Source organism: Colletotrichum navitas, assembly GCF_030913465.1.
Source record: "Colletotrichum navitas strain CBS 125086 chromosome Unknown LY79scaffold_20, whole genome shotgun sequence".
NCBI classification, from domain to species: Eukaryota; Fungi; Ascomycota; class Sordariomycetes; order Glomerellales; family Glomerellaceae; genus Colletotrichum; species Colletotrichum navitas.
This window is the reverse complement of record NW_026850566.1, coordinates 66,904-89,642: the sequence shown is the minus strand read 5'-3', so window position 1 is coordinate 89,642 and position 22,739 is coordinate 66,904. Positions and strand designations below refer to the sequence as shown.

The 22,739-nt window shown below is 55.4% G+C and overlaps 7 protein-coding genes across 7 annotated transcripts; 4 read left to right on the top strand and 3 right to left on the bottom strand.

Annotated features, from left to right (window-relative positions):
- Positions 1 to 3,220: 3,220 nt before the first annotated feature.
- Positions 3,221 to 5,356, top strand: LY79DRAFT_512712 (kelch domain-containing protein; the record flags this gene model as incomplete). Its single annotated transcript, XM_060554404.1, has 1 exon — positions 3,221 to 5,356. The coding sequence occupies one exon, from the start codon at positions 3,221 to 3,223 to the stop codon at positions 5,354 to 5,356; it is 2,136 nt and encodes a 711-aa protein (XP_060415515.1).
- Positions 5,357 to 7,902: 2,546 nt separating this feature from the next.
- Positions 7,903 to 8,945, top strand: LY79DRAFT_512628 (ras family protein; the record flags this gene model as incomplete). The annotated part of the gene is made up of 2 exons (XM_060554392.1): positions 7,903 to 8,095; positions 8,173 to 8,945. 2 exons carry the CDS (start codon positions 7,903 to 7,905, stop codon positions 8,943 to 8,945), a joined length of 966 nt encoding a protein of 321 aa, XP_060415514.1.
- A 128-nt stretch (positions 8,946 to 9,073) lies between these two features.
- Positions 9,074 to 9,874, top strand: LY79DRAFT_153795 (uncharacterized protein). The gene has a single exon (XM_060551080.1). The coding sequence runs from the start codon at positions 9,203 to 9,205 to the stop codon at positions 9,689 to 9,691; it is 489 nt and encodes a 162-aa protein (XP_060415513.1). The 5' UTR covers positions 9,074 to 9,202; the 3' UTR covers positions 9,692 to 9,874.
- A 183-nt stretch (positions 9,875 to 10,057) lies between these two features.
- Positions 10,058 to 16,156, bottom strand: LY79DRAFT_668629 (Sec63 Brl domain-containing protein; the record flags this gene model as incomplete). The annotated part of the gene is made up of 4 exons (XM_060563548.1): positions 10,058 to 12,174; positions 12,224 to 12,412; positions 12,465 to 15,210; positions 15,266 to 16,156. 4 exons carry the CDS (start codon positions 16,154 to 16,156, stop codon positions 10,058 to 10,060), a joined length of 5,943 nt encoding a protein of 1,980 aa, XP_060415512.1.
- Positions 16,157 to 16,768: 612 nt separating this feature from the next.
- Positions 16,769 to 18,588, top strand: LY79DRAFT_549445 (synaptobrevin). Its single transcript, XM_060557472.1, has 6 exons — positions 16,769 to 17,248; positions 17,368 to 17,446; positions 17,557 to 17,689; positions 17,745 to 17,801; positions 17,877 to 18,139; positions 18,197 to 18,588. Exons 1-6 carry the CDS (start codon positions 17,228 to 17,230, stop codon positions 18,235 to 18,237), a joined length of 594 nt encoding a protein of 197 aa, XP_060415511.1. The 5' UTR covers positions 16,769 to 17,227; the 3' UTR covers positions 18,238 to 18,588.
- A 78-nt stretch (positions 18,589 to 18,666) lies between these two features.
- Positions 18,667 to 19,595, bottom strand: LY79DRAFT_549443 (uncharacterized protein). Its single transcript, XM_060557471.1, has one exon. It carries the CDS (start codon positions 19,568 to 19,570, stop codon positions 19,115 to 19,117), a length of 456 nt encoding a protein of 151 aa, XP_060415510.1. The 5' UTR covers positions 19,571 to 19,595; the 3' UTR covers positions 18,667 to 19,114.
- A 318-nt stretch (positions 19,596 to 19,913) lies between these two features.
- LY79DRAFT_512643 (uncharacterized protein) lies at positions 19,914 to 22,058 on the bottom strand (the record flags this gene model as incomplete). Its single annotated transcript, XM_060554395.1, has 1 exon — positions 19,914 to 22,058. One exon carries the CDS (start codon positions 22,056 to 22,058, stop codon positions 19,914 to 19,916), a length of 2,145 nt encoding a protein of 714 aa, XP_060415509.1.
- Positions 22,059 to 22,739: the final 681 nt, after the last annotated feature.

The following is a 22,739-nucleotide window of genomic DNA, read 5'->3' as shown; positions in this document are numbered from 1 at the left end:
CGTCGGAGCCGGCAGGGGGGCCTCCATTCCCAGCGACCGAAGCCCTGGTCGAATCCCGAGCTGTGCGTTCTGGTGTATAGTCGCGCTAGGGGGAGCATCGAACAGAGATGTGCGAATACCTGTGTGAAGGAGTATCGCTTGAGGAGTACTAGGCTTGAGCGATTCAGCGACCCTCGAGTGTAAATAGTATGTTTGCGGATGCGAGTCATTAACGGCCCCGATGCTATCAAAAAGACATTATGGGGCGGGGGCCAAATGCTGTGGGTACGTCAGGTTGAGAGTGATTGGCGCCCAGCACTTTCTCGTTCCAGGACCCCCCCAGTCTATGGCGGCTCTTTCGTCTGCCCCCAAGCCCAATCGTCGAGTTACTAGGTCCTAAGGTGTGTATATACTATGTAGTAAGGCGCCTAGCACTTTCGACCTCGTACCGTATCCTCTCAGTAGATTCGTACACCGCACTGACCAGGGGCTGCTGGATAGGGGCTAGCGGGCTGGCAGAAACAGGGATCTAGAAGTGGCAAATGCAGGGGTTAGTCAACGTCAGCAGCAAGTTTGGTGGCAAGGGTTAGGGTTAGATGGGTGGGTGGGTGGCTAGGCTGACTGACCGCCTTCCGAAATCGACCTGGTGAGTGGTCTGTGCGCTGTACGAATCTGCTGAGAGGATACGGTATTATCTTTCCCCGCACGGATTTCTATTTCTGTTTAGCTACGGCACCAGGGGTTGGTAGGTCATCGCTGGGCCATCTCGGTCTTCTCTCTTTTCCCTTTTCTGCGCAGATTACCGTACCGTATCCCCTCGTTAAATTCGCCCACCTCCACTTTGCAAGCTAACGGCAAGGGGCATCGCGTCCGCCAAATAGGGGCTAGCGTGCTGGCAGAATCAGGGATCTAGAAAGTCAAAAGCAGGGGTTAGTCATTTACGTCAGCAGGAAGTCAAGGCGTAAGAACAGTAAATAAAGGGCAAGTGGGTAAGTGGGTAGATAGGTGAGTAGGTTGACCGCTTTCTATGATAGGTTTAGCTTCGTGAGCGGCCGCTTTACCCTTTGCCGTTAGCTTGCAGAGTGGAGCTGGGCGAATTCAACGAGAGTAGCCACTAGCGAGCAAGCTAGCTGGAAACAGCTAGCGGTTGTCAACTACGCTAGGCTCAAAGTAGAGGGCGGTCAACCTACCCTACCACCCATCCACCCACTTACCCACTTGCTTGCCAGCCAGCCCATCCAAGTTACCGTATCCTCTGACTTAACTGAATAACCGCACAGACCGCGGGCTGCTGAAAAGGGGCTGGCGTGGTGGCAGAAACAGGGATCTAGATGTGGCAAATACAGGGAGTCATTTACGTCAGCAGCAAGTTAGGCGGCAAGGGTTAGGGTTACATGGGTGGGTGTGTGTAGAGATAGATTGACCGCTTTCTATAAGGGGTCTAGCGTATGGTCTGTGCGGTTATTCAGTTAAGTCAGAGGATACGGTAGATTTGCCAACCCACCAACCCACCCACCATCCACATCCCTGTTTCTGCCAGCACGCCAGCCCTTATTTGGCGGCCGCGATGTCCCTTGCCGTTAGCTTGCTCTCTAGTGGTTATTCTATCTAACCAGTGTATACTACTACGGTAACAGTGTAGGGCTGTGCTGGCTAACAACGAACCTACATTTCCCAGACCACCACCAACAAGTCGCGTGCTTTTGGACGACCTGGTTCTGTTTCAGGCCGACGGGATGTCTTTCATTCCACATGGCAATGATCGCTGAGACGGTTTTCCCTCTAGCGTAGTCTCGACGCAAACATCCGCTATCTTCAACACGAGAAATCGTACAAGAAGTCTAACGATGCCCCAAGCGTTGAGTGGGTGAGCGGTAGAGGACCGTCTCCGTCGCCGGCGGGATGCCAAGCCCCACTTTCCCCATCTCTTATCTTGGCCTGGGAGAAACAACGTCAACACCGCTGACATGCACAGGGTGGCGGTGATAAGCTACACACTTTCGAATCATCTACGTGGCATGCCGATCATCCTCAAGACATCGGATGACAGATATGCGGACTTTGGGAAATGGATCGTTCGGACAAAGGATAAATGTTTAGACGAGATTTCCACTGGCAAATCACCACTTTGTAAGTTCTACAGTAACAATGATAATAACATTACAAAAGTGCCATAAATTTACTTTCTCTCATACCAAAACTAGACTTAAGCAAGTCTAGTGTCAGTATATGTCTGTAAATCCTAATCAGCATGAGTACTGCCGAATACTGGACCTAGGTTTACTGATCCGCACCTCTGACTTATACTGCTAAATGACTGTAAGAGTCCGAATGGGCACACCATGGCGGGAACACTGGACCAGAGCCATGGGGGTCTTGGTGCAAGGGCAGATCTCTCGATATCCTCCCCATGCGTAGAATCGTTACTATTGTGAATGACCAGCCCCAGCGCTGACAAAGTATGATGACCGTTCAGCAGGCCTTATCGGGCTACTCTTCGCACCCGCAGGGGTCTGCCTGTCTCCATACTGTAAACACTCACAAGATCCGGACAAAGCTAAGGAGCCCGCTAACGGCAAAAAGTATCACAGCCGCTGTAAGGGGTATAGTGTGCTAGCAGAAACAGGGATCTGTATATACCTATTTTCTTATATAACAGTTGTGTTTTTACTACCGGCAGGCTAGCTAGTGGGTAACAGAGGGTAGAAAGGGTAACCGTCTTCTATGTTAGGACTAGCGTAGCTGATATCCACTTGCGGCTATAGGACACCTGCTAGCTTTCTTGGCTAGCAGGTCTCTTAGCTTTGTCCGGATCTCGCGAGTGTCCACGATACTTCTTTTCCATCACTTCTCACCCAACGTGCCTACGGTTTCCTTTTTTTTCTTTTTCCGGGGACAGCCGAGGATGCCGTGCCTGTGAGCATGTTTACACCACCTGGGTACTACGGCGGTTGTGTATACATATCGAACCTCCCTCCATCGTTGGTCCCCTCTCTTGGTGCCTCTTGTTTCTGACGTCGCTCTCACCAGCAACTTCACAAGCAGCCTCTCGTTCTTTTTCCTGCTGCGTTTCCATGTCTTAAGTCCAATCCTAGGTACATGTTACTCTTTTACTATATGTGCCTCACACTCACTACACTCATTACACACTATACTCACTTGTACTTGCTCCCATTAAGCAACCACATTTGCTATAACACGAGCAACTCGCCCTCACCAACTATACTATCATCGCGTCGACATGGTTCGCTCATGCGCATACAAGACCATTGCGGCCGCCTCTCTCGTTTCACAACTCGCATCCGCGGCCATCACGAGCTGTCCGAACAACGAAACCGTCTTGGTGAGCCCCGTCGGCGTCAAGTACAGCCTCTGTCCCGGTTCCGACTACCAGAGCGGTGGCGCCAGTCTTCAGACCGTCGGAGATATTCAGTCCAGCCTCGAATGCGCCAAGATCTGCGAGTCGAATGCTCGCTGCTACAGGGCTGTTTACGACAAGGTGAATAAGGTATGCGACGTCAAGAACAGCACGAACCCGATGCAATGGGCTGCCGATGACCGCTTCGACACCATACGGTTGACCAATGATTTGCCCGAGGGTGCTTTCCTCTCCACCTGTCCCTTTAACGAGACTTCCTACCGCGTCTCCGAGACCAACGCCGAGTACCGCATCTGCCCGGACACTGACTACACTGGTGCCAATGTTAATGCGGTCGAGGGCGTGACCACCATCCAGGCCTGCGCCGAGCTCTGCTCAAACACGCCGGGCTGCAGGAAGTCCGTCTTTGACCACATCAAAAACGTCTGTGCCATCAAGGCCGCCGAGCCTGCCACGTCCATCTTCTGGGTCCAGAACAAGCGGTTCAGCACCATTCGTCTTCCTGAAGACATCGACCCGGCGGTTAAGGGGAAATGGGGTGATCTGATCCGCTTGCCCGTGATCCCCGTTGCTGCTTATATCGTCCCGTCCTACCCCGAGCCCAGCAGGCTGCTGTTCTTTTCCTCCTGGAGCAAGGACGCTTTCAGCGGCCCCTCCGGCATGACCCAATTCGGCGACTATAATTCTGCCACTGGCGCTATTTCCCAGCGGACTGTCACCAATACGCACCACGACATGTTCTGTCCGGGCATCTCACAGCTTGAGGATGGCCGGATTCTGATCCAGGGAGGCTCTGACGCTGACACTGTCAGCATCTACGATCCTGTCACCAACGAATTTACCCGTGGCCCTAGCATGACACTTGCCCGCGGGTACCAGACTTCGTGCATCCTCTCTGACGGCAAGGTCTTCACTATTGGAGGTGCCTACTCGGGCAAGCGTATGGGCAAGAACGGCGAGGTGTACGACCCTGTCGCCAACGCATGGACCTACCTCCCTGGCGTTGACGTCGGGCCCATGCTGACCAACGACCACGAGGGCATCTGGCGTGAGGACAACCACGCCTGGCTCTTTGGATGGAAGAACGGTAGTATCTTCCAGGCTGGCCCTAGTAAGGACCAGCACTGGTACGGCATCCGGGGCAACGGGACCGTCGTCAAGGCCGCCACTCGTGACGATGACGACGCCATGTGTGGCGTCTGGGTCATGTACGATGCCGTTGCCGGCAAGATCTTTTCTGCTGGCGGTAGTTCTGACTACACAGACAGCCCTGCCACCCAGCGCGCGCACATCACCACCATCGGCGAGCCCGACACACCGGCCAAGGTTGAGCGTGTTGCCGACATGGGATTCCCCCGTGGGTTTGCTAATGCTGTGGTGCTCCCTGATGGCCAGGTTCTCGTCACGGGTGGCCAGCGTAAGTCTTTGGTCTTCACCAACACAGACGGCATCCTCGTCGCCGAGCTCTTCAACCCAGAGACCAGGGAATGGAAGCAGATGGCGCCCATGGCTGTCCCGCGAAACTACCACTCCGTATCGATCCTCCTGCCCGATGCAACCGTTTTCACGGGCGGCGGCGGTATGTGCTGGGTTCAGAATGCCGGCGACTCGACTGCCGGCTGCGACAAGACTGTCGACCACTCTGACGGCGAGATTTTTGAGCCACCTTATCTGTTCAACGAGGACGGCAGCCGGGCGGCGCGGCCTGTGATCTCGGCCATCGGCGCGGATCCCGTCAAGGCTGGGGCCACACTAACGTTCACCGTCGAGGGCATTGAGGGCCAGGGCACGGCGACGCTGATCCGCACCGGTAGCGTCACGCACACGGTCAACAGCGACCAGCGCCGCGTCCCGCTCAACGTCACGGTCAGCGGTAACGAGTACTCGGCCACGCTGCCCAACGACTACGGCATCCTACTTCCCGGGTACTACTACCTCTTCGTGTCCACACCACAGGGCACGCCCAGCGTCGCCAAGACTGTGCACGTAATCTTGTGAATATAAAGAAAAGGGAAAAGCCTGTTTTGCACTGGTGTTGGCGTCGATTTTCTGGTGTTTTGGGGGGAAGGGGGATTGATTTGGACAAAAAAGCATGATATCCTTTAGACGTATGCCTGATGAGACGAGACAACAAGAAGTGTTAATGCCCATGATTGAGGTGCGAGCTGTGACTCCATGTGTGACGATGTGCGAGGTTGTTATTGGGCGTTGAGATTGGCGTTTCCGAAAGCATGGTAGAGGCTAAGTTTAGCAGGGTAGAGTTGAAAGAGCATCCCATTTACATACAATTAATGAGGAGCAGACCCCTGTAATGACCCGAACAGGTTTCTTCCAAGAGTTGGAAATATAGCGTGGTGAGAGTCGTGTAGCGAGTTAGAAGACAGAAAGGAACCTGAGGTACGTATCTAAGACTATCCCTCAAGGTCGCAGTCAGCCAGGTACGGTGACACAGCAGTCCCCCTTAAGGTTGGTTGCACATGTGCACAATAACGCTTTTGATATACCTAGTCAGAAAAACAACGCATCATGCCCGATACTCAACAAAACAATAGAAGGTTTCTAGAATAAACATAATACGTACCCCAGTATCTAGGTGTCCAACTACCTACCTACCCTATTGACTGAGTTTGCAGGCTGACAAGACAGAGAGAAAGGTTGACTGATGGCTTATCGGACGCGATGCCGAGGACGGTCCAATTGGGTTTGGCGGTGCATGTTATCGCTCCCACAGGGTACCGGGTGGCAGCATACCATGTCTCGTCCTCTTCGTCTCAATGGTCAGCTGTAGGTTTCGAGGGTGGCCATCGCAGGAACGGCCTCCGATGGGCGATGACGACATGACGCATCTATGGGCCCAAAAGGTGGAGAAGGGGCATCACCACGCGACCATCTCTGAAATGCAGCGATAAGACGCTGTCTGGAAAGCTGAACGAGGCCCCCCACCCCACAGCCCCTTCGCGTCCATATCAGAGAGAGACCCTGTCCCCGTGTTCAACATCGAACTGGGTCTTCTCCCAGTCTAGGTGCATTACATTAATTGCTATGTAAGCTACCGAGTACTCTGTATGGGTAAGCTAAGTTGTTCGTCGATACCTGATACGCCGGACCTCCCGTCCATGCATGCAGCAAGCATCCCTTCCAGGTTCCGTCCCATCTTTAACGTGCAACCCGCATTCTCCAGGAACCGTTGGGGTCACCAGAAGCAGATCGCATATGTTGTGTCTCTCCTCTCCTGGCACTACTGACTGGGCAAGAGCTGTAGCCATGATCCCAACCCACGGCCTCTACTGGTAAAAGACCCAAACGTCGGCTAGATACTTAACCCGATACCTCGGGCGGCCCGTCAGTCTCGAAGAGAAGACGGGAGATGGACAGAGGATGCAGCTCTTCCGAGACCCACGTTCGCGTTCTCTTGTGCTTTAGAAGAAGGCGTGAACGAACGAGTTCCTATGCATGCGCAAGACAAAGACAACGCGTCCGCTGCCCCGCAAAACAAAGCCGATTCCATATCTTTCCCCGTTCCCCGTCCATGATGCTCCCCTCTTATCCCCCCTATGTTATGTTACGGAAACAAGCAGCCGGAACGCCAAAATAAATAAAAATAAAGAAGGGAAAAAAAGAAAGAAAAAAGAAAAACATCAAAACATCAACAAAAAACACTACCGTCGCCCACATCACCGTCCCCTGCCGCTCGTTTCCTCGGAGCCGAATCGCTCTCCCTCTTTTCAGCGACTTCTTGCGTCCATCATCAACAATTTCTCACCATCTTTCCTGCTTACCTTACCTCGGGGCCTCCTCAGGGCACTGGTCACAAATTCGCGCCACCACGACTACACGTACCACCTCCACCACCGCTGCCGCCGCCACTAAACACGCGTACCCATCGGCCGATCACTGACCTCGTGGTTGCCTACGTTTTTGACTTGACGCCGGGTGACCACGCTTAGATCCAGCACATCCAATCGTTTTTCTGTAAGAAATAAGAGGACCTCGCACCTAAAAAAGAACAAGAAGAAGGAAGGGAAAAAGAAAAGGAAAAAAGGCTATTGAGCTGTCCATGCGCAACGGCGCTACCCCCTTAGGTATTACTGAAGACGGGCCAGCCGCATCGTCGCCCAATCACTACGTGCCTCGCGCACCTTCTGGGAGCCTCGAAACCAAACGGTCGTCTTACCTTGATCTCGGAACCACATTGTCGCAAAGGTCGCTTTCCCCCATCGAGGATTAGGACGACAGCCACTCCCGTCCGAGTGTGTTCCCCCATTTCTCCAACAAAAACTACCATTCACGCCGACATTCGCTTTTCCTTTATCTCCCTCACCGAATTCCATATACCCTCCCCCCTCCCCCTCTACGCTGCCGCCTCCCTCGGTCGCATCACCATCGAACCCCTTGGAGCGACTGAAGTTCGTCTGGCTGCATTCCGACCGACCGATCGACCGACCATTCCGAAAGGAGCGCAACCCGCGCTTTCTTCTTTCCCCTCTTCCCCCTCACCCTCCTCGCCCTCCCAATAACCCCATTCTCTCCGAGATAGAACAAGGATGTCGTCCCTCGAAGCCAAAATTGTCGTCCTCGGCTCCCAGAATGTAGGCAAGACGAGCCTAGTCATGCGCTATTGCAAAGGCTCCTTCAACCCGGCCCAGATGACGTCTACCGTCGGCGCGAGCTTCATGACTAAGCGCGTCGTTGATACCGATACCGACACCATGGTACGCCTACAGATCTGGGATACCGGTATGTTGCACCCTTTTGATGTCTACCTGTTTCCGTAACCGCAAACGTTGACTAACACCCACCGTCCCCTGTCCCAGCCGGTCAGGAACGCTTCCGGTCCATCTCCCGCCTCTACTACCGCGGCGCCAACGCCTGCATCCTCTGCTACTCCATCACCGACGCCCAGTCCTTCACCGAGATGGGGATCTGGCTCACCGAACTACGCCGTAATCTCCCCGGCGACGTTGTCCTCCACGTCGTAGGTACGAAAGCAGACATGGTCGCCCGTGACCCCTCCCGCCGCGAGGTCCCCTTTGAGCGCTGCATAGCGTACGTCGCTGAGAACCTCGCCCCCGGGCAGGCCTCCACGCCGCCGCCCACCGCTACCCCCAACGGCATGCCTTCTCTCCTTTCTTCCTCCGACCCACGCCAGTCATCGTCCCAGGTACACCAGAGCACGAGCACATTCGGCGGGGGTGGTGGGGAGCCGCGGAGCCCGAGCTCTAAGCGGTCGTCGGGCTTCTGGGGCCAGGAGGTCGGCTGGGACGCATGCCACGAGATCAGCGCCGAGAGCGGCGAAGGCGTCGAGGAGGTTTTCCGTGTGGTGACGCGGAAGCTGGTTGAGCAGAACCGCAAGATGCAGCAGGCGCTGCTCCTGGCCATGGCCACGCCGGGGACGCCTGGCTACGAGGCCGGCATGGACGGCGGCTACTTTGACGGCATGAACCCGAGGGGCAGCTTCCGCGTCGGTCGCGACAGGCGGAGCTGGCTGTTCTCGCCAAACTTCTCGCCGGCGATTACGGTCGAGCAGGGCGGGACGGAACAGGACACCGACGAGGCGGCCGGCAAGACAAGGAGAAGGTGCTGTTGAGAGCGGCACCAGACTCATTTCGTTCCTTGGGAGAGACGACACTAGAACCAGGGAGAGAGTCTCTGGGTCTGCGTTTTTCACATTTTCCAAGCACGCAACTCTTGAGAGAGGGGAAACGTGCAGGGGAGCTGGAGGGGACTTCATGCACATCTATTTCCGTCCCCTCCTTTTTATCCATAGTTGCGTTCGGCATGCCATGAGCAGACGGGACTGATGGAATCGGATTTTTTTTCGGTACGAGATGATGGGATACCTCGATGAACGACAACGACGACGACGACGACGACGACGCATGCTTTCATCTTTCTATGGATTCCTCTTGCGCATGGAAGGAAGCATCGGCATTGGGGAGACACAGGGGGTGGGAAGAGATAGGAAGGGAAAACCAACGCGTCGGCGACGACGGCTCGACTGGCGCTAGCATACACCTAATCAAACAGCTAACGGCAACAACATTCCCCCCGACACGAACGCGAAACACGGAACACGACACATTTTCTTTAGGACAGACAACTCAGCATGGTGCGACGGCGTTTATTTTTTTCATTTTCCTGTTTGGGAAGCTGCAACTACTCTTTTCGGGATCACGGCACAATGGAAAGGGACTGTATTTCTTCTTCTTCTTCTTTTCTTTTTATTCTCTGGCTTCTTTGGGATTTGACTTTGGTTGTTTTGTGTTTTCATTCTTTCTTCATACGCGTGCTCATATCTCGCTGACGAGTGGCGCCCCCTCCCCCCTATCGTGAAGATGCCCTCGTCAGCCTTCATCTTTTTTTTTTCTTTTTTTTACATGGAAAGGGGGCAGAATCTCTCGCGAGAGGGTACTGTTCATTGTTTTCGTTTTCTTTTTTTTAAAGGCCCCGTCCGTAGATGTGGGAACTTTTCTCATTTGATTCTGGTTTACACGGTTCCCGTTTCAAGGGGGGGGAAAGGGGGAGGAGGAGGAGGAGCATTTCCTTGGCGAAGGAGAACGCCAACAGCAGCAGCAGGCCGCAGCATGTAGCATCCTTCTTCATCCGCATCATAGCATCTCTCTTGCCTCGGTCGCATCTAATACCAAACTTGAACCACGCTCCGCCAGATCTGCATATTTGACATGTACTCCGCACCTCTCACGCCCGAGAAGCGCCGCTGCCGCCGCTGCTACCGCCGCCCTGCTGCGCTTGCGCCTTCTTGGACTTGTCCACGTCGTCGTCCACGACGGGCGCCGACGGGACGTCGACGTCAACGCGGTACTCCAGCCCGATGTACGCGTCGCTGACGACAATGACCTCGAGCTTCCGGCCTTGCGCGGCCTCGGGGACCTTGAGGCTGGCGCGGGCCGACGGCTTGGACCCGACGGCGACGCTCCGCCCGGGCCCCTGGGACCAGCCGGCGCGCTTGACGGCGATGACCTCGTCGCGTGCCGGGTCGGCGAGGACGATGAACCAGCCCTCGTTCTGGGGCTTGGGGAAGCGGGGCGCGTAGACGTGGGCGTCGCGCTCCGTCAGCGGGTTCATGCGGCGCAGGTCGACGGCGACGGACAGCGCCGTGGCCTCCGGGACGGAGACGGCGAGGTTGGGGAGCTGTGCGACGGCCTTTGAGAAGCGGGGCTGCTGGTGAGCCGGGATGGAGAGCTGCTTCGCCAGGTTAGAGACCCTGCCCGGGGAGGCGGCGAGTGCGGCGATCTTGGCGAGGCCGAGGTCGGACTTGTCCGACTTGAGGGTGTCGACGCCGACACCGGGGAGGATGGAGGTGGGGTGGTCGGTGGGCCAGCGGGCGGACTTGACGCACTGCAGAAGCTTGATAAACTCGAGGCAAGTGCTCAGGTGGCCTAGCTCGGTGGTGACGTCAATGGAGGCCTGGATGATACGGATGGCCTGGTCGAGGACGCTGGTCTGGTCGCCGACGTAGTCGGTGATGGGGAGAGAGATGCGCGACATGTGCGCCTGCAGCAGGAGGAAGGCCTTGACGTGCGGGTCCCACATGGGGAGGCCGAAGGAGCTGCCTGGGAAGAGGAGGTTGCGCGAGAGCTCCTCGTTGATGAGGTCCTCATTGTGGCGGACGGGGAGCTCGTCGTACTCGGTGGCGCGGGACATCCACGCGAGTACGTTGAGGAACGAGGCCTGAGCCTTGACGTGCTTGACGAGGTGTCGGATGGTCAAGTGAGAGAGGTAGTAATAGCTCATGATCTTGCCCATCGGGGTGGGGTCGACGTCGCCATTGGGGAAGACCTCGACGCAGCTGGACTGCGCGAGCTCGTCGAGGGACCTGTCAATCATATCGATCATGTAGTCGTTGGCCAGCGTCTGCGCGGCGATGCTGTTGTGCTCCTCGGCCGAGACCTCAAGGCCGTAGTAAGACGGGTTCTTGTGCAGGCGGCGGAAGAAGAAAGTCCACGTCAGGTAGTCCAGGGCGTCCTGCTTCGTCACAATGGTCTCGGCCGAGACCTCGGCGCACAGATGGTTGTCGAGCACCGTGTGCAGGGACGACTCGACGGGGAAGCCGGTGTGGAGAAAGTGCTTGTAAAAGTCCTTCTTGGCGTCCTTTGTGAAGATGCGGGCCACACCCGAGTTGTCGAACTGCGGCCGGCCCGCTCGTCCCAGCATCTGGAGGACGTCGGTGAGGTCCATGTCCTTGTAGCCCTCGATCTTGGCGTCGTAGAACTGCGTGCCCTTGACGACGACAAGGTGGGCGGGCAAGTTGACACCCCAGGCAAGGGTGCTGGTCGCGACAAGGATCTGGATCTTGTTGTTCAGGAAGAGCTCCTCGGCCAGTTGTCGATCCGACTCGACGAGACCGGCATGGTGGAGCCCGATACCGAAACTGATGGCCTCCTTGAGGGCATCGTCCTTGACCCTGGCGAGGTTGAGTTGCAGGTCGTCTTCGTCCATGTGGAGGAAGCGGCGGGGGTTGTCTTCCATGCCACAGTAGTTGATCAGGTCCTTCGCAGTCAAGCGTGTCTGTCTTCGGGAGGGGACGAAGACGATGACGGGCTTGTCGGGGCTGTGCGTCTTGACAGCCAGGAAAGTCGGGCGGTTCATGGACTGCATCAACGGGCAGAAGCCTCTGGTTTCGGGGAAGCCGTCGATGTAGAGCTCCAGGGGGACGGGGCGGACGGAGTGCCTGAAGTTGAACAGACCCTCCTTGACGCCGAGCCAGTTACCCAGGTCAGTGGCATTGGCGCAAGCCGTCGACATGCCGAGCAGGCGTACAGAGTTCTTGATGGATGCCGCGATATAGTTCATGCCTAAAGAGGTCAGCGACACGGGCGGCCAAGGATGACGGCTTGCACGTACGAGAAACGATGATTTCCAGAATCGGGCCACGATCGCCGGCCAGCAGATGAATCTCGTCAATGATGACGAGGCTCACTTGGCGCACGTAGCCTCTTGTCTGCCAGCTACGAGATATACCGTCCCACTTCTCAGGCGTGGTGATGATGATGTCGGCATCTTTGATCGTGCGAGTGTCGGGAGTGTTGTCACCTAGGGGACGTCGTCAGTGGGAAGATCAGGCTCGGCGCCACGCAAATCATACCTGTCAGTTCGACCAGCTTCAGTCCTAGAGGCCGAGCCAGCCTCGCTCCCCAGTCCTTCACTCGCTCGCGTACAAGGGCTTTCATGGGCGCAATGTAGACCACTTTGGACCCCGGTCTCTCCCTGAAAGCCCACCACATGGCCAGCTCTGCCGCGACCGTCTTGCCACTGCCTGTGGGAGAGCCGAGGAGAACGTTGGCAGGCGTGTGGTAGAGAGTGTGGAAGATCTGCGTCTGCATGGGGTTGAAGAACTGGAACCGCTGGGCGTAAATCTCCTCGAGCGCCGGGTTCTTGAGCGCGCTAATGGGCAGCGGTTGCAGGTCTAGGAGGTCGGTGTAGACACTCTCCGTGTCGGGGCGGATAAGATGCTGGAAGGAGACGGGGGTCACCGTCTCAGCACCGAGCCATCGGTCGGAGACCGCTCGCACATAAATTTGAGTCGGTAAGGGATCCGAAAGCGGGATGGTGAAGTTGAGTTCGTGATCGTCGTTAAGCTTCCTCCTATTGAGAATGAAGAACTCGTGATGGTAGATCTCCGACGTCTCGGAGTTCTCAACCCAGATGTAGTACGACTCGGACGTTCCGTGAATGTGGTCGTTCCATCTGAAGTCAGGCTCGATGAAAAGCTTGATGCGGAGAACATCACGGTTGAGAGGAGCGATCTCGGCTTCGACACTGACTGTCGGAAAGTTGTTGAGGATATGGGAAATCTTCTTGCCAGCGCTCTGGTTGTGGACGAGAGCGCCGATTTCCGCAGGCTCCATGTCTCTCATCGTTTCTATTGACAGATTTTCCTTGGCGTCAAGCTGGTTGAACACGGACTTGGGGAAATCAAACTGGTGCAGGGGATGCTGGAATGGCCAGATACGCTTCTCAATGGACTTGGCGAGGGTAAGCAGAACCAAGCACTGGTGACCCCATCTCCTATTCAGGGCGATCATGAACAGGGCTCTACAGATACGGCCAGCCTGCTGAGCAACGTAGTTCAGATCGTTTCCAAGCGCGAAATCTTCTGGTTGAGCCCTCGAGATGTAAGCCTGCAGCAAAATGTTCGTCTTTGCCTGGGGTGTATCGATGCCACCATCGACATCGCAAGGCACAACATCGTGTTTCAGGCGGGAGAGCTCTTTCTCTTCGGAATCCCTGGATTGGATGTTGTCAAACTCTCCACTCATGCTGATCATCTTGAGAATATCAGCTTCCGTGGCCATAGGGCGCATCATGGTGTTGAAGATCTGGATACTAGTGTGTAGAATGTAGTACTGGCTGGCAATGCGGCCAATGTCCTTACTGCGAAGCTCCTCAGTCACCTCGTTAAAGACAATCATCTGACTTTGTTGCAGAGTGCGGGCTGCCTGGATGGCCAACTGCCGCCGTCTCTGGACGAGCGTAGGGTCGTCTCTGATCTCGGCCCACTCGATGCCGTAGCTCATGGGGCTCCTCTGCATACGTACGAATAGGTACGAGTATCCGATCCATTGTACAGCCTCAGGGATCGAGGTGACTGTGCCCAGTGCGATCTCAGCGTTCAGATTGTCCACGAGTTTCGTGGAAAACTTAGACTCGATCGGTTGCTGTTCCGTGACAGTCGTCAGGTAATGGTGGAGCCTGTCCTGCGTGGTGCAAATCATGCCAATACCGGTGTCCTCGAACTGGGGACGACCCGCACGACCAAAGATTTGCAGCACGTCGAGGATACCGAGGTCAACAAATTTACCCTCCTGTGCACTGTACACTTGGGTTCCCTTGATAACGACGGCGGCTGCGGGCAAGTTCACACCCCAAGCAAGAGTTGCCGTACAGCAGAGGACTTTGATGACACCCTCACCAAAGAGCCTTTCCATAAGGTTCCTGTCGGAGCGGGCCATACCGGCGTGGTGAACACCCAATCCTTTTGGGATCAGTTCCCGCAGGTCACGCGCCTTGGACTGCTTCATGTCTCGGACTGCATTCTCGTAATTGGGATGGCCAGTGGGATCTAGCAGGTCCACGCAGAAGTCCTCGATAGCCTTTTCGTGGAGCATTTTGGCGGTGAGGAGAGTGTCTCTTCTCGAGTGGACGAAGACCATGACTTGGTGGCCTCTTTGGAGCATGTCCCTGACTTTTTCGAAAGCCACTTGGTCCAGGTTTTCTTTGGACTGCTTCGACCCAGCTTTGCCCTTGACACCAATGAAGTGCTGCTCCAGCGGGACAGGACGGAAAGAAGCGTCGAAGTAGAACATGCCGGCATGTCGGTTAACCTTGAGAAAGTCGGCAACGTCCACATAATTAGGAAGCGTGGCACTGAGACCGACGATACGGATCAACGATTGGGTGCTCTCGACTTGGCGTTCAGTTCTAGCGACGAGCGATTCCAGGACAGCACCACGCTCATCGTGAAGCATGTGAACCTCATCAATGATGAGGAGACGGACCTTCTGCACCAACTCGGTATCACCGGTTCCCTTTCTCGTGACCACATCCCATTTCTCGGGGGTGGTAACGATGATCTGGGTTTGGACGATCTCGGCCTTGGTGAGGTGCATATCTCCAGTGAACTCTCGGCATTTGATGCCCAGCCATGCCAGTCGCTTGCCAAGCTTTTCGGTAATTTCAGCCGCCAGGGCTTTCATCGGAGCAACATAGACGATTTTGAAATCTTGGGCTTCGACGGCGAAGTCCGTGACAGTCGGGTCTTCGATAGGATTGGGGGTGCAGTAGTGACCAATGGTTTGCAGGATTGTGAGCATGGCGGCATCCGTTTTACCCTACGACAGAACATCAGTATCTTGTGAGGACCCTCGTAGCCACGTAGTGACTCACAGCACCGGTAGGAGCACAAATGAGCATGTTCTCATTCGTTCTGTATGCCACTGGGTGCACCAGGCTTTGCATACGGTTGAGAGTCTTGTAGCCCTTGAAGGTGCCGCGACAAAGACCATCCATCTCTGAAATCTTGACCAACTTCTGGCCTGGGCCTAAGACGCCCTTTTTTCCTGCTGGAATGGCGTATTCCTCGTACTTGTCGAACTGGAGTCTCTCGCTCCCCGTCGGAAGAGCGTATTTCTTTCCAGAGTGACTGAGGGAATTCCCGGCGTTGTATGCTTTGTATACATGGGGATATTGAACCTCTCTGGTCATGGCAGGCGCAAGCGATGCATTTTTGTGTTCGTAGTCCTGTCGTCGCAATGCCTCCTCGCGCTGTGCCTTGCTAAGAAGTCTCGCCTTCGGTTCCTGAGACCCCTGAGACGTAACAGCCGTCACAATGTTGGTGCGATGACCGAGCAGCTCGATGATGAAGTCAAAGTCGTCGAACCCGATAAGATCGGCAAGCTGAGACTGAAGCTCCTCGTCGCCCTGGCCAGATGTCAAGACGCTCAGGATTTGGTTCTGGAACACATCGTCGGCCAGGCCGTTCTTCGCAGCTACACCCGAGCACTTGCTAGCAAACCACGCAGCGCCGTAGGGGGCATCTCCGTTGGTAGCAGTGTGACCGTCGAGCTGATCACTGCTGTAGTCGTCATCTTCGTCATCAGAAATAAAGTCCCAAACGTCCTGTGCGCCGCTTCCAGAGGAGTATCCCTCATAATCATCGTCAAAGTCCACATCAGAGGGGGGTTCTGAGGGGAGCTTCAGGCCAGCCAAGGCGGTCTTCATGGCTTCGAACTGGACCCGCCACTGGGCCTCTGCATTGTCGAGATTGACGGACGCCATTTTGCGGTTGCCTGCGGGTACTGAGAGGGTTCGATATTCGGCTTGAGTACAGGATCCAGTTGGTTGGAGCTTCCCCGACGCTTATATAAACCCGTCAGTGACGTTGAAATATCAAGCTCACTAGCGCCTTGGAGGAGTCATTCACCGAGCCGAGTCGCCACGGCTGGCGGCTGGTGGTGGGGTGAAAAGGAATGTGCCTACCTAGGTTAGTACCTAATGTACATACAGTGCGCGGCGTTCCTGCAGCTGCCATTCCCCTGTCATCATCGCTGGCATTGTGGGAGTTTCGTCGCACCCGCACCCAATGACGTCCGTCTTTGGCGGGGTCCATTATCACTCCCCTTTTTTACGGATACGGGTACACTACACAGACACACACGGAACTGACCGCCACAGCTGAGGACGGACACAGACCCAAACGGATTGCCACAATGCTTGATTCTCCCTTCCAGCAGGTAAAGCAGGGTCACCTAGGTGCGCCCGGCCCGCCCGGTAACACACCTAAACCATATAGCAGAGCCATTTTGCGGGGTGATGCGGTGTGCCCAGACGGCAAAGAGGTAGGTACCTCAATGCCTTGAGGTACTTGGATTACCTAAGTAGGTTTGGATACTCTTGGTTACCTATTACCCCCCTAGGTCGGTACCTGTATTCTGCCGCCTGGATGGGCAGTCCGCCGAACCAGGCCTCCAAGGTAGTGGGTGGCTGGTGCATGTGATGTATCGCCGCCCCCAGGGCCAGTGTACCAATGGCACTTTGACGTCGCAGAGACGAATCGTTCGCCATCGTCCTCCAACTTGAACGGCCCCTTTATCCATTTCTCATCTCAATTCCTACAAAACACCACGACCTGCCCTCCCCGCCCACGATACAACAGAACTGCCATCCGGACCTCAACAGCTCCATTTTCTACGAACCACGACGACAACCTGCGATCGAGGACGCCACTCACTACCCCTCGTGCCTTCCCCTAAAAATCCGCCGTAAGTCGCAGCCGGATCTCCCCCGCCCAGACCGCTTTGATAGCGAACAAACGACCACAACGGCTAACGTTCATACTTGGTCAAGACAATGAAGTTGCACTACATCGGTGTACGTCCTTCTCCCCCGTTTCGTCGCAATATGGCTAGCAGAGGGCTTGCAAACAAGAACGCCCGTTGCTGCAGCGCTTCAATCCGCACGAGTTGCTGACGTTTTCGCGCGTCGCATAGATCCTTCGCAATGACAGCAAGCCCGCCGTCGAGCTGTGCAGCGAGATGGAGCTGTCGGCATACTCGCGATTCACTAGGGGTCAGTTCACCATGACGCGCAAGAAAGGCTCCTTTTCTTTCCTTCGAGCGGAGCGCGCCCTCGGGGCCTACACGTACATCACAACTGAACTGCAACTGACGGTGGTATAGGAAGCTACGCCGAGTTCATGACTCTGTTTTCTAAGAAGGTCGCAGAGTCGACGCGCCCTGGCCAGAGGCAAGATATCGAGGAGGGCGACAACACCTTTCACTGCGTAGGAAGAAGCGAGGGTATCTGTGGCGTGTAAGTCGATGGGCCTCGCTGTTTGCAAAAGTTGGTGTTAACAGTTGCCTCGCAGCATCATTTCCGACCACCAATACCCGAGTCTAGTCGCTCACCAGCTGCTCTCCAAGGTGTACGTCCAAGCGCTGGCCAATCGCCGAATCTCCTTTTCAACTGAGTAGGATAATGTACTGACCCAACCTCCAAGTGTCGACGAGTTCCTCACCAAGCATCCCCGCTCCACGTGGGCAACGGGCGAGCCTAAGCTCGCCCTGCCCGAGCTTAAGGAGTACCTCACCAAGTACCAAGACCCTCAACAAGCGGATTCGATCCTCAAGATCCAGAAGGAGCTCGACGAGACCAAGATCGTGCTGCACAAAACTATCCAGAGCGTCTTGGAGCGCGGCGAGAAGATTGACGACCTGGTGGCCAAGAGTGATGGTCTGAGCTCCCAGAGCAAGATGTTCTATCGTAAGTCGTTTCCCAAAAGCCCCGTGCCTTATCGCCCAGAAGCTGACCCCCTTACAGAACAGGCAAAGAAGCAAAACTCATGCTGCATCGTCATGTAAATCTAGCCGACTCTCTCGAATACCTTCATGTCCTTACTTGGTCATTTCGTGTATGGCGTTGGACCCTTTGGACCCGTTTTAGTATAAACGCTCGCTCTGGTCACGCTCGCTAGGCCTTTGTTTGTTTTTTGTTTTTTTTCGCAAGCAAGAACGAAATTTGTTTTCTCTTTTTGCAGGAAGATCTCTTTTCATGGAGGAGGAGGGGTGTGCTTATATATTCCACCCCGAACGTGCGGCCATGTTTTCGGGTAGTGACGGAGACGATGGTTCAGGATTAATCCAACTCTTCTGTAGTGAACCTCGCAGAGACTGTTCCAATTTGAGACACGGCCTACCGGCATATTGAGCGTGAGACATTGAACGGCAAATTGACCGACAATCCTGCAACTTCCAAGACTCAGCCTTGACGGAGGCTGTACTACCCGGACTCCTTCGTCCGGGACTACAACCCTCTCTAACCGCTACTGGCGACGTCGCCCGGTACTGCTCAAAGACAGTGCCGGTGCGGAAAAGACAAATGCGATTGGGTGCTGCAGCATCGCCTTATCTACTCTAGCGTCCAGACCGGGAACGTCACACAATCAACCGCTGCTCTCTGTTGTCAGACCTGCAACCATGCGGGAAATGCAAAACGTCCGGGAGGGGCAGGCAGGCAGACGTGGCCTCGTCAAGAGTCCGCAAGCCGCGCGGAGCCTGCGCGGCGTGCGCGCCCGGCTCCCAAGCTTCCCTTCACAACAATTGTCCGGACGCTGAGTGAGGCCCGTCCTATGCGATGATATCCCATCTGGCTTACACGATCCAATTTTCTTCACTCGACGAGCAGGCACGGCAGGCGATCCAAGACTAGATTGCTCGGCAGATGTGTAAGATGTGCGCTTTAAGCTTTAAGATTATCCGAAAGGAAGCATGGTCCTCCCAAGGGTCCCCTTTTCTTCTTCTTTTTACGCTGCCCCTGATGAGTTGACCATGCATTAGTTAGATCAGACAAGCCAAACCAAACCAAAATAATAATAAAACACAAACGCAGGAGAAGGAAGGACAGGTGAATCTTTTTGTTGCAGCTCTCCCCCAATCTCTCCATTAACGCGCCGCGCCTCCTTCTCCCTGTTTCCCCCTCTCCAACGGGTGGTATCGATACAGAAAACTCGAACCCTCTAGGGGCCATGCTATAGACAACAAATGAGATGAATGAAGACTGGCCTCCCCCCAACACGGATCCCTTGGCAAGGTATAAGCCCCCCGTCGTTTCGCTTGCAAAAAGGGGGGGGGGCTTCTTTCTTGCTTTTCGCCCTGTCTGATGCTCCCAAAACCAACTAGACAACCTCGCTCGCATGCAGATAGTTGATGCCTCTGTCCTCGAGATAATCAAAACATAGATTCCAACACTGAATCATACAAATATGCTAGTACTCCCCAGAGCATGCCGTCGCCCGCTCCAATCATAGTCGTCAAATCGTGGTCCCCCAGAATAATATGATAAAAAGGGTGGGAATGCGTAATAAGGGAACAAACAAGAGGGCCTGGCTGCCGAGAATGTAGTCGAAGAAACAAAGAGTGGCCAGGGCCAAAAATGGACGAAGCCAGGCCGCCATCGAACCAGTGGACAAAGCTAAGTATAAAGAAATATGTCCAAAAGAAAAAGGCTCCGTCGGAGGATCCGGTGGTGTCATCGGGAGCTACTCGTCCTCGACAATGATGCGCTCGCTCTTGCGGTTCTGCGCAATCTGCTGCTCAAAGGTCTCCCCAGGGTAGATGAGCGTTGGCGTGGAGCTCTTCGTCGACGACAGCCGCTCGTTCTTGCCGACGGCGATGGGCGGCACAGGACTCCTGGTGCGGACGGTGTTGGGCTTTATGGGCCGGAGCATCTGGCGCTGCTGCCTGGAGATGCTGATCTGCCTCGCGATGGAGATCTCTACGGCGGCGCGGAGGGCGTCGTCGGGCTCCGAGCCGTCGAAAGACGGCTTCGTCACATGCGTCTGGGCAGGCGACACAGACGTGGGGGAATGGTCCTTCGCGCTGGGCGCGGCGCTCGAGGGAGCGGTCGATGCGGCCGGGGTAATCATCTGCCACGCAGGCTCGTAGATTGTCGGCTTCAGCTGTTCCATCAGGTGGATCTCTTCGGGTTCGTCATCGTTGGCAAAGGAATATTGCTCGGGGCTGGCAACGACCTCGTGCGCAGCAGGCTCCCGCGGCCGGCGGGGCCGGATACCACTCGTCTCGGGTGACGGCGTCTTCCTTCTCGTGTGTTCGGGATGCGTCCTTGCGAGTTCGACTTTAGCCCTTTGCGTCGATGATGTATAGGCGGGCGAGGTGTTCGAGCGGAAACGGGGAGATTGCGGAGGCCTGTTCGCTGAGTGTGAGGGAGTGGCCGGGAACAGCGAAAGCGAGAACGCCGGTGACTCGGGCGGCTGTGGTGATGTTGCTCTGCGGCCCTTTGCCCGATCCCTGTTTCTTCTCTCTTCGTTGGCAACCTTGTCGCTGATTGTCTTCAATCTGTCCAGCGTGGCTTGCCGCCTCTCCAGAAGAGATGACGACGTGTGCGGTGCTTGCTGTCCAGACGTCGTAGCTTGCGATTCTCGCGGCTGCCCCAAAACATTGCCGAACATGACGCTGTAACGCTCCATTTTGATGCTGGGGATCTCAACGTCCAAGAAGCCACCCGGAGGCTTTGGCGATGCCGAAGGCTTCGGCGGCATCGCCGGCACTGCCATCGACACATGCACTGGTCCCGAGATATCCGACTTCTTGACACTCCGTACTGACCGTGTCGACGCCATCCTGCTCAAAAGTTTGGGAGCCTTCGAGTCTTTCGGACTTGGCGGGGCCGTCGCACCGGCTGTTTGTGAGCGCAGCATTGGCGGTTTGCTGTCTGCCGGCTTCCTCTCCGTGTCCCGCCTTCCCAAATCACTGGCCTGGTTAGTCGTCGGGGACTTCTCAAAGTCTGTTCTGCTGGCTGATGATTGCTGAAGGTTCATGGGTTGGGAGATAGTGACGGGGGATGATGCCAGTCTCTTGCTCTTGGAACGCCCGAACAACTTCCACCTTCCTGACTTCTGCTTCGGTGCAGGCGCGGTTTCTGATGCCTCCTGCAGCGGTTCTGGCGAGGCTGTGATCATACTTGTGCTCATGCCGGATGACTGTGGTTGCCAATCGCTTCTCGTTGCGGAAACGGATGTTGTCAGGAACTCGCTCGAAGCCGCGTAATCGCTCGAGGCCGAAAATTGGGGTGGCGGGTGTGTCGGACTACCTATCGCCATGCCTATTGCGATCGTGCCCATGTTGCTGTCCATCGAGTCCGGCGTCTGTGTCCTGACTGTGAACGTGCGCGCTGGCGAGTAGTCGTAAGAGAAGTCACCGGGACTCTCTATCGGGGATGCTGGATTGTCCCGTATCGGGATGTGATAAGACTTATACCCTCCTCGAGCCGCAGAGTGAGGCCTGATATACATGTCATCCTTGGAGACACGTTTATCAAAATTCTTAAAACTGGCCGCTCTGTAGTTATGAGGCGAAGGGCCGCCGCTAGTCCTAGGCCGCTCAGCCATGGTCGATGATGCTTTGGAACGAGGAGGTGTGGGCAGAGGTCGATGGCTGTATGTGTGACGAGTCTGAATGGCGGCAGCGGCATCCACTACGAAGAAGGGCAAGACCTCGTTTTGAGATACTGCCGAGTCTTTCTTGGTCTGTTGGAAACTTGACACAAGACCCGGCGATCCCAGGACGAGGGACTCTGGGCCGTGCGTGCGCGGCGTGCCCCCAGGGGCCCCTTCTCCAATCCTCATGCTCTTCATTGATCTGGAACGATTGACCAATTTGGACATGATCCTTCAATGGTACAGAGGAGATCCGTACAACGCTAATGCCTGCCCGATCCTTGTTGACAGGGCTTAGAGCAAGAACTGGGTCGGTTATCCAGGACTTGGAGCGGGGCGATCGGGGCCGACAATAAGGGATGACGAGAAATCTTTGCACGACGAGTACACTGATTGTTAGGTATCGAACAATCGAGGGGAGAAGGTTGTCAACCACCTGAACGTGGTGGCAAAAGTGCATGAGTGAGCGTGTGTGAGTTGTTTGTATAAGAAGGAAGAGACTCTTAGTAGCCTAGATGGAACGAAAAGAGACCGAAGACCCGACGAAAGAGAGACTCCCCCAAGCCCGTATGAAGAGAGTAAGAGAGAACCCAGCCGGGGGTGTAATCTGACTTTGTTCGACATCACTTCCTATGATTTCGCCTCCGCAGGGCCGACTCAGAGCCCAGAAGCCTTCATTTTCCCGCCCACCCCCCAGCGACTCGCAGCTTTGTCGCTTGTTTGAGGTTGATAGGACGGATATTTTAGGGGAGGGGCTGATCAACGCAAGGATGGTGAACCTCGACATCCTGTCCATGGGGTGGTCTGTGGATCAAGGGTCCTGGTTGTTTGTGAACAGCAAGTCACGTATTCTCTGCATTTGAGTGGAGGTCTTACGGTTTCGTGTGTCAGACTAGTGAGAACTGTAGG

Excerpts from the sequence above, each read along its gene's own strand:
- LY79DRAFT_153795 (XM_060551080.1), top strand. The coding sequence starts at position 9,203 with ATGAACGACAACGACGACGACGACGACGACGACGCATGCTTTCATCTT.
- LY79DRAFT_549445 (XM_060557472.1), top strand. The coding sequence starts at position 17,228 with ATGAAGTTGCACTACATCGGT. Across the intron at positions 17,447-17,556 it reads ATACTCGCGATTCACTAGGG|GAAGCTACGCCGAGTTCATG; the intron begins GTCAGTTCACCA and ends ACGGTGGTATAG. Across the intron at positions 17,802-17,876 it reads CACCAGCTGCTCTCCAAGGT|TGTCGACGAGTTCCTCACCA; the intron begins GTACGTCCAAGC and ends CCAACCTCCAAG.
- LY79DRAFT_549443 (XM_060557471.1), bottom strand. The coding sequence starts at position 19,570 with ATGCGAGCGAGGTTGTCTAGTTGGTTTTGGGAGCATCAGACAGGGCGA.